Source organism: Neofelis nebulosa, chromosome 7 (assembly GCF_028018385.1).
Source record: "Neofelis nebulosa isolate mNeoNeb1 chromosome 7, mNeoNeb1.pri, whole genome shotgun sequence".
NCBI lineage: Eukaryota > Metazoa > Chordata > Mammalia > Carnivora > Felidae > Neofelis > Neofelis nebulosa.
In genome coordinates, this window is record NC_080788.1 from 61063647 (window position 1) to 61080748 (window position 17102).

The window sequence follows — 17102 nt, forward strand, 5'->3', positions numbered from 1 at the left end:
GGAAAAAAAAAAAAAAAAAAGAGGTTAGAGTGGGAGAGAGCCAAAGCATAAGAGACTGTTAAAAACTGAGAACAAACTGAGGGTTGATGGGGGGTGGGAGGGAGGGCAGGGTGGGTGATGGGTATTGAGGAGGGCACCTTTTGGGATGAGCACTGGGTGTTGTATGGAAACCAATTTGACAGTAAATTTCATATATTAAAAAATAAATAAATAAAAAAAAATTGTTTTGTTGTTGAGTTGTAGTTCTTTATATACTGTAGATATTTAACCCATTATCAGATATGATTTGCAGATATTTTTTTCCCATTCCATTGCCTTTTCATTCTGTTGATAGCATCCTTTGATTCACAAAAGTTTTTAATTTTTAAGAAATCCAATTTATCTGTTTTTTCTTTTGTTTTGATATTATAGTCAAGATATCATTGCCAGATCCAATGTTATGAAGCTTTTCCCCTATGTAGTCTTCTAAGAGTTGTATAGTTTTTTTTAACTCTATTTTCAGTAAATTTTTGCATACGATTATAAAGTAAGCATTTAAAAAAGATTGTCCTTTCCCCATGGAATAGTTTTGACACCTTTGTTGAAAATCATTTGACCATATATGTAAGGGTTAAAATTTTTAACTTTTAAAAACAGTGTTTCTCTTCTTATTGTAAAAATCTGTCTTTGGTGTAGTAAATTTACAGAAGAGGAATCCTCCTTAAGAAAATAATATTATATAGAACTATATAATTTGTTAATAGTTAATTTGTTAATTTGTTAATAGTTGGTTAATATCAGTCAGGTTTTTTATTTTATTTTTTTAAGTGTGTATTTATTTTTGAGAGAGAGAGAGAGAGAGATGGACACAGAATCGGAAGCAGGCTCCAGACTCTGAGCTGTTAGTTTAGAGCCCTACTTGGGGGGAGCAGGGCTTAAACCCACGAGTAAGATCATGACTTGAGCTAAAGTTGGACGCTCAACGAACTGAGCCACCCAGGCACCCCAATGCAGGTTTTTTCTATACATAATTTATGTATACACTTTTAAAAATACAAATGGGATTATATACACATATCTATCTATATATATATAGATAGATATGTATATATCTATATATACTGTTTTATAACTCTTTAACTTGAAGCATAAAGAATTTTTCATGTTTAAATATTTTACAAGTTACTTTTTTTTTAAATGTTCATTTACTTATTTTTGAGAGAGGGAGAGAGAGAGGAGGAGAGAGAGAGAGGGAGAGAGTGAGTGTGGGGTAGGGGCAGAGGGGGAAATAGAATCCCAAGCACGCTCTCCGGGGGGCTGGAAACCATGAATGATGAGATCATGACCTTAGCCACAATCAAGGGCCAGACGCTCAACTGACTAGCCAACCAACTGCCCCAACAAGTTACTTTTTAAATTTATTTTTTTATTTTCAATTAATTTAAATATGCATGTAAAGTTTAATGATTCTCTGCACTTTATTATAGAAAAGAACAGTTTTCTTTCCTCCCCGTCTGCCCTGTTTACAACTCTGCAGAAGTACTCATTTGAACACTTTTTCCTGATTTTTTCATTGTTTACCTCTATATCTTAAACTGATGTGCTTGTATTGCTGCTGATTAATTTTTATTAAAATTTTTTTTTTATGTTTATTTTTGAGAGAGAGGGACAGAGTGTGAGCAGTGGAGGGGCAGAGAGAGAGGGAGACACAGAATCTGAAGCAGGCTCCAGGCTCCAAACTGTCAGCACAGAGTCCAATGCAGGGCTTGAACCCAGGAACCAAGAGATCATGACCTGAACTGAAGTCAGACGCTCAACCAACTGAACCACCCAAGCGCCCCTAACTTTTAAATTTTAGTTATAATATATTGGCTTTTTTCTATGGAAGATGGGAATTTTATTTTTTTCATTGCTTATCTCATTCCTACCACAGTTAAGTCCTATTTTTTCAGTAATGTTATATCTTAATTTTGATTAGGTGAATATTCAGACTTTATTTTGACTCTAAATGCTTTGACGTGTAGGTGAAATTTGCTATCTATACAGATATAAATAGAGATAATGGTATCTTTTCTTCTCTACACTGTTATTTTTTTTTGTTTTTTCCTAGAGCTTATAATTGTTGTTTTTGTTTGTGTGTTTGGTTGGTTAGTTTCCTAATCACTAATTCAGTCCCAAATTTTCCTCAATTTGTATAGGTCTCCTCTTAATGTATTCAGGTTCATTTAGGTATTCTATCAATAGCATCATCTTTGAGAACTCTTTCCTGGAGCCATTCTTGTCCTACAGGCTAGGAACTGTGACTTACTCATCTTAGTGTTTCCACAGTTTTTGGCAGGGTCCTCATCAAATGTTTATTGAACGGATGATTTGTACAAGTTGAGATTGTAGAATTTTAAAAAATGTTTACTTATTCGGGCAAGAGAAATAAAAGCAAAAACAAACTATTCAGATTACTTCAAAACAAAATGTCTGTGCACAGTGAAGGGAACAGTCAAGAAAACTAAAACGCAACCTACCAAATAGGAGAAGGTAATTGCAAAGGACATATCTAATAAAGGGTTAATATCCAAAATATATAAAGAACTGATACAATTCAACACCCAAAAAGCAAATAATCCTATTAAAAAATGGGCAGAAGATGTGAGTAGACATTTCTCCAAAGAAGACATACAGATGACCAACAGACAGATGAAAAATTATTCAGTATCACTTATCATCAGGGAAATGCAAATCAAAACTACAATGAGATATCACCTCACATCTGTCAGAATGGCTAAAATAAAAAAAACACAAGAAACAACAAGTGATGGCGAGGATATGGAGAAAAAGGAACCCCCTTGCACTGTTGGTGGGAATGCAAACTGGTGCAGCCACTATGGAAAACACTATGGAAATTCTCCAAAAAATTGCAAATAGAACTACCCCACAATCCAGTAATTGCACTACTCGGTATTTATCCCCCAAATACAAAATCACTAATTCAGAGGGGTACATGCACCTCTATATTTACTGTAGCATTATTTACAATAGCTAAATTATGGAAACAGCCCAAGTGTCTGTCGATAGGTGAATGGGTAAAGAAGACACGTATACACACACGTGTGCACACACATAATGGAATGTTACTCAACCATAAAAAGGAATGAATTCTTGCCATTTACAACAGTATGGATGGAGCTAGAGAGTATTATGTTAAGCGAAATATGTCAGTTAGGGAAAGACAGATATCATATGGTCTCAGTTGTATGTGGAATTTAAGAAAAAAAACCCACAAATGAGCAAAGGAAAAGAAAGACAAACCAAGAAACAGACTCTTATCTAAGTGGATGGGGGAATAGGTAATGGGGATTAAAGAGTACACTTCTCATGATTAAAAAAAACTACAAAATGGCATATTAGAAAACATTATAAAACAAAAATGGAACTCTAAAAAAAGTTTACTCATTCGCATAACTTTGTATACCATAAGTCAGGATTATTAATAGGGAAAAATATATATCTCTATAACATAATTTAGCTGTTCTCAAACTCTGGTTTCAGGACGTCTGTCTTACTAATCTTAAAATTTTTTGAGGACCCTAAAGAGTTTGTTTTTTTAATCATAGGTTTATATGTAATGATATTTACTGTATTAAGATTAAAATATATTTTAAATTTATTTATTTTAAAATAATAAAACTGTTGCATGTTAACTATTTCCAAAACAGAAAAGCAAGTTGATGAAATGAATGGCATTCTTTTATGTTTTTTTAAGTCTCTTCAATATCTGGCATGATAGAAGACAGCTGGATTCTCATACTTTTGTGTTCATTTCTCTTACAATATGTTGCTTTGGTTGAAGTATATAAAGAAAATGTAGCCTCATACAGAGACACAGTTGTAAAAGGGAGGAATATTTTACTAGCCTTTTTAGATTGTAGATTTTCTTTTTATAAATTAGAAAAATTTTTAAACTTTTTAAAAAAGTTTATGTATTTATTTTGAGAGAGAGAGAATCAACAGGAGAGGGGCAGATGGGGGCGGGGGGAATCAGAGAATCCAAAGTGGGCTCCTCGCTGACAGCAGAGATCCTGACGTGGTACTCAGACTCACAAACCGTGAAATCATGACCTGAGCTGAAACCGAGAGTCCGACACTTAACCAAGTGAGCCATCCAGGGACCCCTGTATATTCCCTGCTTTCAAGCATAGTGAGATTCTAGGCATATCTTTTACATACTCTGCCATAGTTTTAGAAGTAGTCATTTGTCCAAGGAGCTTTCATTCTTTTTGTTTTGTTTTCAAAGTTTATAAATAAAATTTATTTTGAGAGTGAGAGAGAAGGAATGTGAGTGGGGGAGGGGTAGGGAGAGAGGAAGAGGAGAGAGAGAGAGAGAGAGAGAGAGAGAGAGAGAGAGAGAGAGAGAGAATGAGAATCCCAAGCAGGCTTCCCGCTGTTGTCAGAGCCTGATGTGGGCCTCAGACTCACAAACCATGAGATCACGACCTGAGTCGAAATCTAGAGTCAGATGCTTAATCAACTGAGCTGCCCAGACACCCCTCAGTCTTTTTTGTTTTGGGTGTGGCAGGGAGGAAAATGGTATTTGGTACCCTCAGTCTGGATACTAATGGATGCTTAATGAGACTGTTCTGTGTTGCTTCTAGGACTGCTCATGGTTAGTTGTGAAGTACATATTTAAGTAAAGATCATATTTTTTCATATTTTCTTCATTATAGGATTTCAGGATTTTTACTTCTTTGACTTCTGTATTTATATCTCTTTTTGCGTAAAATGTTGATTCCTAGTGGCTTAATGTAATCAGTTATTTGCTGTGTTCTGCAGTATATCTATAATAGTTTTAAAATAATTGATATTCTAATAGTATAACTACTAAAAGCTGTTTTAACATTTCTTTGTGGTTCTTTTATTCCTTTAGAATAGGGAATGTACAATCAAATTACTGTATTTTAAAGCCACAAACTTGGTAAAACAGTAGGTTATTGGTTTCAGTCTGTTTTAAATTTTTAGAGGTTGTGTAAAATTTTTGATATTTGGCTCTTTTTTTTCTTTTTAAATTTAATTTTGTCTTAAAATTTTTTTTTAATGTTTTATTTATTTTTTAAGAGAGAGAGACAGAGAAAAAGTGGGGGAGGAGCAGAGAGAGAGGGAGACACAGAATCAGAAGCAGGCTCCAGGCTCTGAGCTGTCAGCAACAGATCCCGATGCAGGGCTTGAACTTGTGAATTGGAAGATCATGACCAGAGCTGAAGTCGGAGACTTAACTGACTGAGCCAGCCAGGCGCCCCTAATTATATCTTTTAATTGTCTTGAAGGAAGAGGCCGTCACTGAATATCTGAACCAAATGCTTTTTCATGTCTTTCTGTGCAAGGGAGAGTTATGAGGCTTAAGAGTTCTGGGATCAGTGAAGTGAGACTGTTTAGGAAGTGGTTGAACTTTTGTTATGCACATGTGGTTATGGAATGTCACTGCTGATTGGTTGACTTTTTAAAAATGTTTGTTTATTTTGAGAGAGAGAGAGAGAGAGAGCGCGCGAGAGAGCACGTGCGTGTGCGCACACACACCCACACACCCACACACACGAGCAGGGCAGGGGCAGAGAGTGAGGGAGAGAGAGAGAATCCTAGAAGAAGGCTCTGTGCTGAACACAGGGCTCGATATCGTGAACCATGAGGTCATGACCTGAGCCGAAATCCAGAACCAGACCCTTAACCAACTGAGCCACGCAGGCATCCCCTAATTAGTAGACTTTCTGAAGTGTGGTCACTTATTCATACCTATTATTGATAGACGAGGATGAGTTTAAAGCCAGCTCAGATGATTACTATTGGAAAGTTACTTTCTTGAACTTGGAATTTAATTATAATAGTTTTTTCTCATGCAAAACAATGATTTTGGTTTAATTTTTTTTTTTTTTTTAATTTTGGAGAGCAAGGGAGAGGGGCAGGGAGAAAGAGGGAAGAGAGTGCATGTTAAGCAGGCTCCAAGCTCATCCAACGCTGGGCTTAATCTCATGACCCTGGGATCATGACCTGAGCTGAAACCAAGAGTCAGATGCTCAACACCTGAGCCACCCTAGTGCTCCAATGATTTTGATTTTAAAATCAAACGTATGTTATAAAATAGATCCATAGAAGTGTGACTCCCATTCTTATCCCTTCTATTCTGTTTTCTCCATTCGTTTGAGAAAAGGTTGACAAACAACAGCATGTAAGCCAGATTTGGCTACCTAGCTCTTTTTGCAAATAATGTTTTGTCACAGCCATACTCATTTGTTTACATATCATCTATAGCTTCTTTTGTGTTGTAACAGCAGAGTTGAGTAGCTATCACAAGGATTATATGGCTTGAAAAGACTGAAATATTTACTATCTGGCCTTTTTCCAACAATACACTGACCTCTGCTATAGGCAATCATTTTCATCATTTTTTGGCTTATCTTTTTTTTCTTTTTCTTTTTAAAAAAAGCAAATAAGTTAATAAGTTTAACATTTATCTTTTAACACAAAAGTAGCATACTGTAAATACTTTACTGCATCTTGCTTTTTTTCACTTAACAATATATCCTGAAAATCACTGTATCAACATCTCTCTTATTCCTGGACTAGTATTCCATTACACAGATGAACCATATCATTCCATTAATCCCCTATTGATGGGCTGTTAGGTTTTGGTTTTTTTTTTTTTCTAGTCTTGTGATTGTAAGTAGTGTTACAGTGAAAAGTCTTGTGAAGAAGTCATTTCACATTTTTTGTCATGGTACCTTTGGAATAGATTTCTTGAAGTATAATTACTGGTTTAGAGTTTGAATGTATATTATCATGCTGAATGTTACCAGTTTCCCCACCTTGGGCCCATACCATCCTTTCTTTTCTTTTCTTTTTTTCTTTTCTTTTCTTTTCTTTTCTTTTCTTTTCTTTTCTTTTCTTTTCTTTTCTTTTCTTTTCTTCTCTTCTCTTCTCTTCTCTGCTCTTCTCTTCTTCTTTCCTTTCCTTTCCTTTTCTTTCCTTTTGGTTTCCTTTTGCTTTCCTTTTCTTTCCTTTCCTTTTGCTTTGCTTTTTTACTATGGTAAAGAAAATATAAAATATACCATCTTAACCATTTTTAAGCGGACAGATCATTAGTGTTAAATATATTCACGTTGTTGTAAAACAGATTTCCATAACTCTTTCCTCTTGCAAAACTGAAATTCTATACCTACTGAACAACACTTCCCCTTTTTCCCTCCCTTCCTGCTCCTAGTAACCACCATTCTACTTATTCTGTCTGTGATTTGGACTACTCTAAATCCTTCATATAAGTGGATACATAAGAGCATTTGTCCTTTTGTGACTGGTTTATTTTACTCAGTATAATGTTCTCAAGGTTCATTCATGTTGTAGCATGTCAGGATTTCCTTCTTTTTTTAAGGCTAAATAATATTCCATTGTATGCATATACCACATTTTTTTTTTCTATACCACATTTTTTAAATCCATTCATCTGTTGATGGACATTGGGGCTGTATCCATGTTTTGGCTATTGTGAATAATGCTGCTGTGAACTTGAGTGCACAAATATCTGTTTGAGACATTGTTTTCAATCTGAGGGGATATATACCCAGCATTGGAATTGCAGAATCATGTGGGAAATGTATGTTTAATGTTTTGAAGAACTGCCATACTGTGTGTTTCATAGTGGCTGTTTTTACATTTTTATATTTTACTTTGCCACTGTTTTACTTTTATATTTTACTTTCTGTATCCTCTCCAATACTTATTAGTTCTGTTTGATTGCTTGTTTTTTTCTTTTTCTACATTTATTTATATTTATTTTTTTAATATGAAATTTATTGTCAAATTGGTTTCCATGCAACACCCAGTGCTCATCCCAACAGGTGCCCTCCTCAATGCCCATCACCCACTTTCCCCTCCTTCCCACCCCCCATCAACCCTCAATTTATTCTCAGTTTTTAAGAGTCTCTTATGGTTTTCCTCCTTCCCTCTCTGTAACTTTTTTTCCCCCCTTCCCCTCCTCCATGGTCTTCTGTTAAGTTTCTCAGGATCCACATAAGAGTGAAAACATATGGTATCTGTCTTTCTCTGTATGACTCATTTCACTTGGCATAACACTCTCCTGTTCCATCCACATTGCTACAAAAGGCCATATTTCATTCTTTCTCATTGCCAAGTAGTATTCCATTGTGTATATAAACCACAATTTCTTTATCCATTCATCAGTTGATGGACATTTAGGCTCTTTCCATAATTTGGCTATTGTTGAAAATGCTGGTTCCCATTTCTCCACATCCTCTCCAGCATCTGTACTCTCCTGATTTGCTCATTTTAGCCACTCTGACTGGCGTGAGGTGATATCTCAGTGTGGTTTTGATTTGTATTTTCCTGATGAGGAGTGACGTTGAGCATCTTTTCATGTGCCTGTTGGCCATCTGGATGTCTTCTTTAGAGAAGTATCTATTCATGTCTTCTGCCCATTTCTTCACTGGATTATTTGTTTTTTGGATGTGGAGTTTGATGAGTTCTTTATAGATTTTGGATATTAGCCCTTTATCCGATATGTCATTTGCAAATGTCTTTTCCCATTCCGTCAGTTATCTTTTAGTTTTGTTGATTGTTTCCTTTGCAGTGCAGAAGCTTTTTATCTTGATGAGGTCCCAATAGCTCATTTTTGCTTTTAATTCCCTTGCCTTTGGAGATGTGTCAAGTATGAAATTGCTGCGGCTGAGGTCAGAGAGGTTTTTTCCTGCTTTCTCCTCTAGGGTTTTGATGGTTTCCTGTCTCACATTCAGGTCCTTCATCCGTTTTGAGTTTATTTTTGTGAATGGTGTAAGAAAGTGGTCTAGTTTCATTCTTCTGCATGTTGCTGTCCAGTTCTCCCAGCACCATTTGTTAGAGACTGTCTTTTTTCCATTGGATACTCTTTCCTGCTTTGTCAAAGATTAGTTGGCCATACATTTGTGGGTCCAGTTCTGGGGTCTCTATTCTATTCCATTGGTCTATGTGTCTGCTTTTGTGCCAATACCATGCTGTCTTGATGATTACAGCTTTGTAGTAGAGGCTAAATTTAGTCTGGGATTGTGATGTCTCCCGCTTTGGTTTTCTTCTTCAGTATTACTTTGGCTATTCGGGGTCTTTTGTGGTTCCATATAAATTTTAGGATTGCTTGTTCTAGCTTCAAGAAGAATGCTGGTGCAATTTTGATTGGAATTGCATTGAATGTGTAGATTGCTTTGGGTAGTATTGCCATTTTAACAGTATTTATTCTTCCAATCCATGAACACAGAATGTTTTTCCATTTCTTTGTATCTTCAATTTCCTTCATAAGGTTTCTATAGTTTTCAGCATACAGATCTTTTACATCTTTGGTTAGGTTTATTCCTAGGTATTTTATGCTTCTTGGTGCAGTTGTGAATGGGATCAGTTTATTTGTCTTTCTGTTACTTCATTATTAATGTATAAGAATGCAACTGATTTCTGTACATTGATTTTGTATCCTGCGACTTTGCTGAATTCATGTATCAGTTCTAGCAGACTTTTGGTGGAGTCTGTTGGGTTTTCCATGTATAGTATCATGTCATCTGCAAAAAGCGAAAGCTTGACTTCATCTTTGCCAATTTTGATGCTTTTGATTTCCTTTTGTTGTCTGATTGCTGATGCTAGAACTTCCAACACTATGTTAAACAACTGATTGCTTGTTTTTAATAGTAGCCATCCTAGTGATTATGCGGTGATTTCTCATGAGGTTTTGAATTGCATTTATCCAATGATAGAGATGTTGAGCATCTTTTAATATGCCTTTTTAGCCATATATATGTCTTCTTTGGGGAATTATCTGTTTTGGTCCTTTGCCCATTTTTAAATCGAGTTGTTTGGTTTTTTTTGGTTGTTGAATTGTTCTTTATATATTCTGGGCATTAGCCCTTTATCAGATAATATAGTTTGCAGTTTTTTTCTTCTAAGTTGTCTTTTAACATAAATTTGAAAAATTTTGATGAAGTTCAATTTATCTTTTTTTTTTCTTTTTGGTTTGTTGTACTTTCAGTATCCTATTTAAGAAATCATTGCCTAATCCAAGGTCATAAAGATTTATGCCTTTGTTTTCTTCTCCAAGAATTTTATAATTGTAGCTTTCACTTTTATGTCTTTGATACATTTTGAGTTATTTTTTGTATATGATATTAGATGGGGGTACAAGTTCATTCTTTTGCATTGGATGTGTAGTTATCACAGCACTGTTTGTTATTTAACCTATGCACTTTTTTTTTTACTTTTAATATATAAATATTGCAAACATACACAGAAATAGATAGTATAGTGAATTCCCATGTACCCATCATACAGTTAGAAAAATTATAAAAATTTTACCATTCTTACCTCATCTAATTCTCCACCCCTAACACAGTAACTCTTTTTCCCCTTACAGTGAATTAGGGCAAATTCAAGACCTTTTTTCACTTCGTACATTGGTAGTTTATGTGTCTCTGACAGAGAAAGACTTTTTATTTTATTTTATTTTATTTTTTGAAATTTATTGTCAAATTGGTTTCCATACAACACCCAGTGCTCATCCCAAAAGATGCCCTCCTCAATACCCATCACCCACCCTCCCCTCCCTTCCACCCCCCATCAGCCCTCAGTTTGTTCTCAGTTTTTAAGAGTCTCTTATGCTTTGGCTCTCTCCCACTCTAACCTCTTTTTTTTTTTCTTCCTTCCCCTCCCCCATGGGTTTCTGTTAAGTTTCTCAGGATCCACATAAAAGTGAAAACATATGGTATCTGCCTGAGAAAGACTTTTTAAACATAACCATACCACTATTGTTACACTCTAGAAAATTATCAGTTATTCCTTAATATTATATCCTACTCAATTTTTCTGATTGCTAGTTGTTGCCTTAGTTTGAGATGTATATTGTTTCTTGTAATGTATAGTGTAAGGTCTTTTATTTTCCATACCATTTATTTGTTGGATAAACTGGTCATTTTGTCCTTTAGAATCTCCAGTATCATGGATTTAGCTTACTGTATTCTCAGGTTGGCATTTAACATATGCCTTTGTTCCCCTTATTTTTTTAAATGATAATTAAATCTAGATTATTGATTAAATTTAGTTTTGAAATTGTTTTTTAGGCGAGGGGCTTCGTAGCATAGGTGGTGCTGAGAAAATTTTGTTGCAGAATATCAGGAAGCACTTATGTTTCATTGTCTTGCTTTTTAGTGATGTTAAGCTTGATTGGTGGTTGTGTGTGTGGGGGGTGGTTCCTGGATGGCTCAGTTGGTTGAGCGTCTGACTCTTGATTTTGGCTCAGGTCATGATCTCATGGTTTGTGAGTTTGAGTCCCCTGTTGGGTTCTGCATTTGTGGCATGGAGCCTGCTTGGGATTCTCTCTCTCTCTTCCTCTCTCTCTGATCCCCCTGTGCTCTCTGGCTCTCACCGCCCCCCCCCCCCAAATAAATAAATTAAATTTAAAACAAAAAAAGATTGATTGGTGGGTTCAACTTAATCTTTCATATTAAAGTTCCCCATCTACCTTTGGATTTGGAAAATGGTGATTTTCTTTTTTTTTTTTTTAATTTTTTTAATGTTTATTTTTGAGAGAGAGAGAGTGCAAGCAGGGAAGAGGCAGAGAGAGAGAGAGAGAGAGAGAGAGAGAGAGAGAATCCGAAGTAGGCTCCAGACTCTGAGCTGTCAGTATAGAACCTAATGTGTGGCTCAAACTCAAGAACTTCAAGATCACGACCTGAACTGAAGTCGGATGCTTAACCGACTGAGCCACCCAGGCACCCTATGGAAAATGGTGATTTTCTAATTCTGTCATTTCTTCTAGCATTTATTAGCTGTGATTATTCTTTGAGGAAAAATTCATCTCCTTAGTTTCCCCCAGATACTGTTCATACCAGAAAGGCACGATAAATCCATGATTCTTTGTTTCATTATCAGTGTTCAGAGTAATAAGTTGTACTCTGGCAACCTCCACAGGATGGCCAAAGAGGAATTTTCTTTTTACTTTTTTTTGTTTTGTTTTGTTTATTTTAGAGAGAGAAAGAGAGACTGCATGTGAGTGGGGGAGAAGGGCAAAGGGAGAGAGAGAATCCCAAGCAGGCTCCGTGCCCACACAGGGCTCCATCCCATGACCCTGGGGTCAGGACCTGAGCCAAAACCAATAAATAGTCAGATGCTCAGCCACCTGAACCACCCAGCCGCCCCTCTTTTTCTTTTTTTGAGTGTCATTATAAACTATTGGTATTTGTATTTTTTATATTTTCCAATCATTGCAGTCACCATTCTTGTATATGCTCAAGGGAGAAATTTGGCAAATGAGAATCCTTTTGCCTGGCTCTGATTTCCTTTGACTTGCCTGTAGTAGTAATGTTGATATTTTGTTGCTTTCTGATTTGACAAGATATCTCAAGTTCATTGTGTACAATTTCCTGTGTCAGACCTGGAAAAAGCCATTTCTCCAGGAAGCCCTGATTTCTTTTAGTGGGAGGTGATGTTTAAAGTCCACAGTCTGAAGGCAGAGGTACTCATTGCTACTGGGTTATCATTGCTTTTAGGCCTTTTCAGGCCATTCCTCATGCTAGATCTTCTACCATAATTCCTTGATTGTCTGATGCTTGTTATATAGTTGATTCTTAGGGGCATTTCCTGGGAACAGTGTTCTTTGAGTTCTGTGTTTCATAACTGTTTGTTTCCTTTAGCTATGGAAGTTAATTTGGCTGGGTAGAACATCTTTGGCTTAGATATTTAAATGTATAATTTCATTGTCTGCTGGTGTAAACTGTTTGTGCTAATGTCTATTGTCAGTGCCAGTGTCTGTTTTCTTTACCTTTTAAGTAATTTGGACTGTCTGCACAGATGCTGATGATTTTTTCCCCCTTGAAATCCAGTAGTTTTATTAGACTGCGTGTTGATGTTGATCTCCTGGGTTGTTTTCCCAGGTATACCTGGGTATACCCAAGAATATCCCTGTGATATACCATTTCAGTATGCAAATTTAGCCTTTTTCTTTTAATTTAGAGAAATTTTTTGTATTATACTGGCTAGTATTTGTTCTATTTCCTAGCATGGGTTTTCTTTTTGGGGGCCTTCTATAATATGTATTTTGTATTTACTTTGCCTTTTATTTGTCACTTTTGCTTTTAAATGTGTTTTTCATTTTCTTCTTTTTTCTCTTCCTTAATTTGTATGGTGTTTTCTCATGTGTCTCCTCTTCATTTCTGATCCTTTTCTGAGTTAGCTCAGATTTCTTTTTATGTCTTCCTAATTTCTAATTATGATTTATGTTGTCATCTCCTTATCTCCTTTACACCAGATTTTTCTGGTTATTTTCATTTTTTGTAGGTATGCTGTTCATATTATTATCCTCTTTTTCTTTAAATATCATTGTATTAGAACTGATCAACAGTACATTTCTGTGGCTCATGTTTATTTCCTATGTATTTTGAATGCATTTTGTACATTATGTAATATTAAAATTTTATTAGCTCTGATGATGATAAGCTCTAAGTTACAACCTATTAAACTATAAGCTGTTGTAAGTTAGGTACCATGTCTTTTTCTTTAGCAATATGTTGTAGTTAGGTGGTGGTCTGTCTAGGTCAATTGTCATTGACACCATGCTTGCTCTATAGTTTAGCAGTCTCAGTTATTGAAATTATATCTGTGTTGTAACATAATGTCTTTGTAATGTCATGGGCACCTTTAATGGAAAGGTACTTTTTTTTTTACATAAGCACTAAACAGATTTTGGAACTGAGTTTGTGATGTTTTTACTCCCTTTCCAACAAAGCAACCTAATTAATGTATAGAATTAATGGTGCTACTTGGTCCTGGAATGTTTGTGTTAATTAATTAGCCCTGATATGCTGCTGCTGTTTCTTTTGTTTTAGGTTAAATGGAAACCACCCTTGGGAGCTGGATGCCTGTATAACCGTTCTATCACATCAGTGAATTGCAATGAGTGGAGGAGGAGAGCAGCCGGATATTCTCAGTGTTGGAATCTTGGTCAAAGAAAGATGGAAAGTGGTGGGTATCTCTCTTAGATTGAGAGAGAGACAACATGTGGGGTAATTTTTGGTATCTTGATAAAAATAGGATTTCCTTAGGAAATAATATATATATTGCTAATATGCCTGAATCAGTTTTCAGTTATTTTCCTGTGATTGTCTTGTTTATACAATAATTCTTGCTTTATACAGTAGTCAGTTTTCCTAACCACTGATAGCTAATGCTGAGTAAGGTAGAAAAAAGTGTACTTAGAGAAAGACAAATGAAAAAAAAAATACAGTACAGTGAACTTCTCTTTTAAAAAAGTTTTGAACTTTTTATTAAGGAAAATTGCAAGCATACATAAAAGTAGTGAGACTGATATAATTAACCTTTATATACTCACGCCCCAGCTTAAGTAGTTATTAATTTATAGTCAGTCTTGTTTTATCTCTTTAACCTCCCTCCCAGAATATTTTGAAGCAAATCTTTTACCCTGGTATTTCTTCTGTGTGTACTACAATTATGTATCTCTAAAGGTTAAAAATTCTTTTAAAAATGTAGTCATAATATTATCACATCTAAAAAAGTAATAATTTTTTAATGTCATTAAGTATCCTTCCAGCTTTCACATTTCCCCTATTGTAAATTATTTTTAATGGTTTGAATCAAATCCAAATAAAGCCTGGGTGTTGCAATTGGTTGACATCACTTAAATATCTTTTAATTTCTAGATTTCTTTTCATCTTGCTTTTTGTTCCTCACAGTTTATTTATGGAAGAAACTTGGTCATTTACCTGTAGAATTTCAGTTTGGATTTTTCTGATTTCTTCTGTGTGATATTAATAGGTTTCTCTGTCTCATGTATTTTATGTAAGTTCTTATTTATTTACTTATTTTTAGAAGTTTATTTATTTTGAGAGAGAGAGAGAAAGCAGGGGAGGGGCAGAGAGAGAGAGAGATAGAGAGAATCCCAGGCAGGCTCTGCACCGACAACCCCCAGTGTGGGACTCGATCTCAGGAACTATGAGATCATGACCTGAGCTGAAATCAGGAGTTGGGCACTTAACCAACTGAGCCACCCAGGCATCCCCAAATTGTTATTTATTGGGGTTTGATTAGATCTAAGTTCAGGTTTGTTTATTGAGTTGGCGTTTTTTTTTTTTTTTCATAAAGGGTATTGTGATCTTTCAATAGGAGGCACATAATGTCTTATCACCCATCAAGACATTGTGTGTCCTATTGGCCATTCTCATTTTAGCAGTCCTGATCATCATTTTCTAGGTCTGTTAGTTGCAGATTATTGAGCATTTGTTATTCCTTCATTTTTTAAATGTTTGTTTATTATCTTGAGAGAGAGAGAGTGCACACGTGTGCAAGTGGGAAAGAGGGAGAGAGAGAGAATCTGAAGCAGACTCCACACTCAATGCAGAACCTGACATGGGGCTCAGTCTTACAATCAAGATATCATGACCTGAGCCAAAATGGATGCTCAACCCACTGAGCCACCCAGGCACTCCTGTCATTCCTTCATTTTTTAAAGTACATCTACACAGAGAAATTTTTTGTTGTCAACTATTTGATTGTCCTGAGGTACATTTTGATTAGGAAAAGAGAATAAATGCTTAATTCTTTTTCTTAATTTACCAGTTTTCAAAATAATGAATTGGGTCCCTGGCATTTTCCAAGTGACCAATGAGATTTTTAAAAATAGGTAGTCAAGAATGCATGGATTTAAGCATATTTCATATATTTCAGTCAGTTGTCATTACTATCCTTATTGATCCCTGAACTGTCCCATTTGACTAAGGGAGGACACCCTTCAAGTTGTCTCTTGAGTCTTTCAACATGATCCTAATAGTCCTTTGATATCTTCCTTGTCCTGGACTTGGAATCTGCCATCTTCTCTGCTCTTCAAGGAACAATTTTTGTTTCAGATGTATTTAAATATGTATTTTAATCAGAGTTTTGTTCATTACCAGGTGTAGGAAAGTTGTTTTAGTGGTTTCCTTAGTTTATCAACAGATTGGAAAAAGAAGATTCTTCCTTTAGAAATACAAATTTTGTTTCTATGATACAGTGTTTTAACCAATTAGGCAAATCATTTGGCTTTGAAAATTTACTTGAGTAAATGTAAGAAAAGAATGTTGTCATCATGGATTGGTGCAGGAAGATTACAATTAGTAATCTTTTATGTAAGTCAGAAATGAGTGTTTCTTTGGTGAGTGCTTTGTATTAAGTGCTGGGATAAAGTTTGGCTGTTTCCAGTAGACATATCAAAAGGTGACAAATGAAGCTATGCCTGGCTTAGTTGCTCTGTCCTGATAATTAGAACTAATATACGTATCGAACATGTCCCCCAAATTTGGGAGGCATAGTAGCATTTTAGTAAGAAATAGTCTCATTGTTATGGATGGTGTTTTGGTTATCTACCATTATGAACAAACTGCATCAAAATTAAGAGGCTTAAAAAACAATTATTTTTTTACGTATAATTTTGTGGATTAGGAATTAGAGATGAGTTTGCCTGATAGTTCGTCTCTTTTTTTTTTTAATTTTTTTTTTTTAACATTTTTATTTATTTTTGAGACAGGGAGAGACAGAGCATGAACAGGGGAGGGTCAGAAAGAGGGAGACACAGAATCTGAAACAGGGTCCAGGCTCTGAGCTGTCAGCACAGAGCCCGACGTGGGGCTTGAACTCACAGACTGTGAGATCATGACCTGAGCCGAAGTCGGCCGCTCAACCGACTGAGCCACCCAGGCGCCCCAGTTCGTCTCTTAACCATGTGGCACACGGCAGGGTTGGGTGGGTTAGAGGATCCAACTTCCAAGTGGGCTGTTTGGTGACTTGAAGGTCCTTAGTTCCCTAATCCTCCCCCTGTCATCCCTGGTAGCTTATTTTCTAGGACCTCTTCACAGGTCTGTGGCTTCTCAGATGGTCACACTTTTTATATGGTAGCTGGCTTTTGAGAGACAGGAAACAGAAACTGCAGGGCTGGTTAAGGGCTGTTCTCAGGGCTGGGGCAGTATTACTTCACCATGTTCTGTTGGTTAAAGCAGCCACAAGATTAACCCATATTTAAGAGGGCGGGGAATGGATGCTATATCTTGGGTGAGGGGCAAGGTCACACTGAA

At 35.9% G+C, this 17102-nt stretch overlaps 1 protein-coding gene across 2 annotated transcripts in view; it reads left to right on the forward strand.

The window, feature by feature from the left end:
• TTBK2 (tau tubulin kinase 2) overlaps nt 1–17102 on the forward strand; it is a 167941-nt gene that overhangs the window by 20802 nt on the left and 130037 nt on the right. For both annotated transcript variants that reach the window (XM_058738036.1, XM_058738035.1), the window contains exon 2: nt 13869–14004. In XM_058738036.1, the coding sequence (XP_058594019.1) occupies nt 13936–14004 (69 nt within the window). In that variant the 5' untranslated portion in view covers nt 13869–13935. The remainder of the gene's footprint in view (nt 1–13868; nt 14005–17102) is intronic.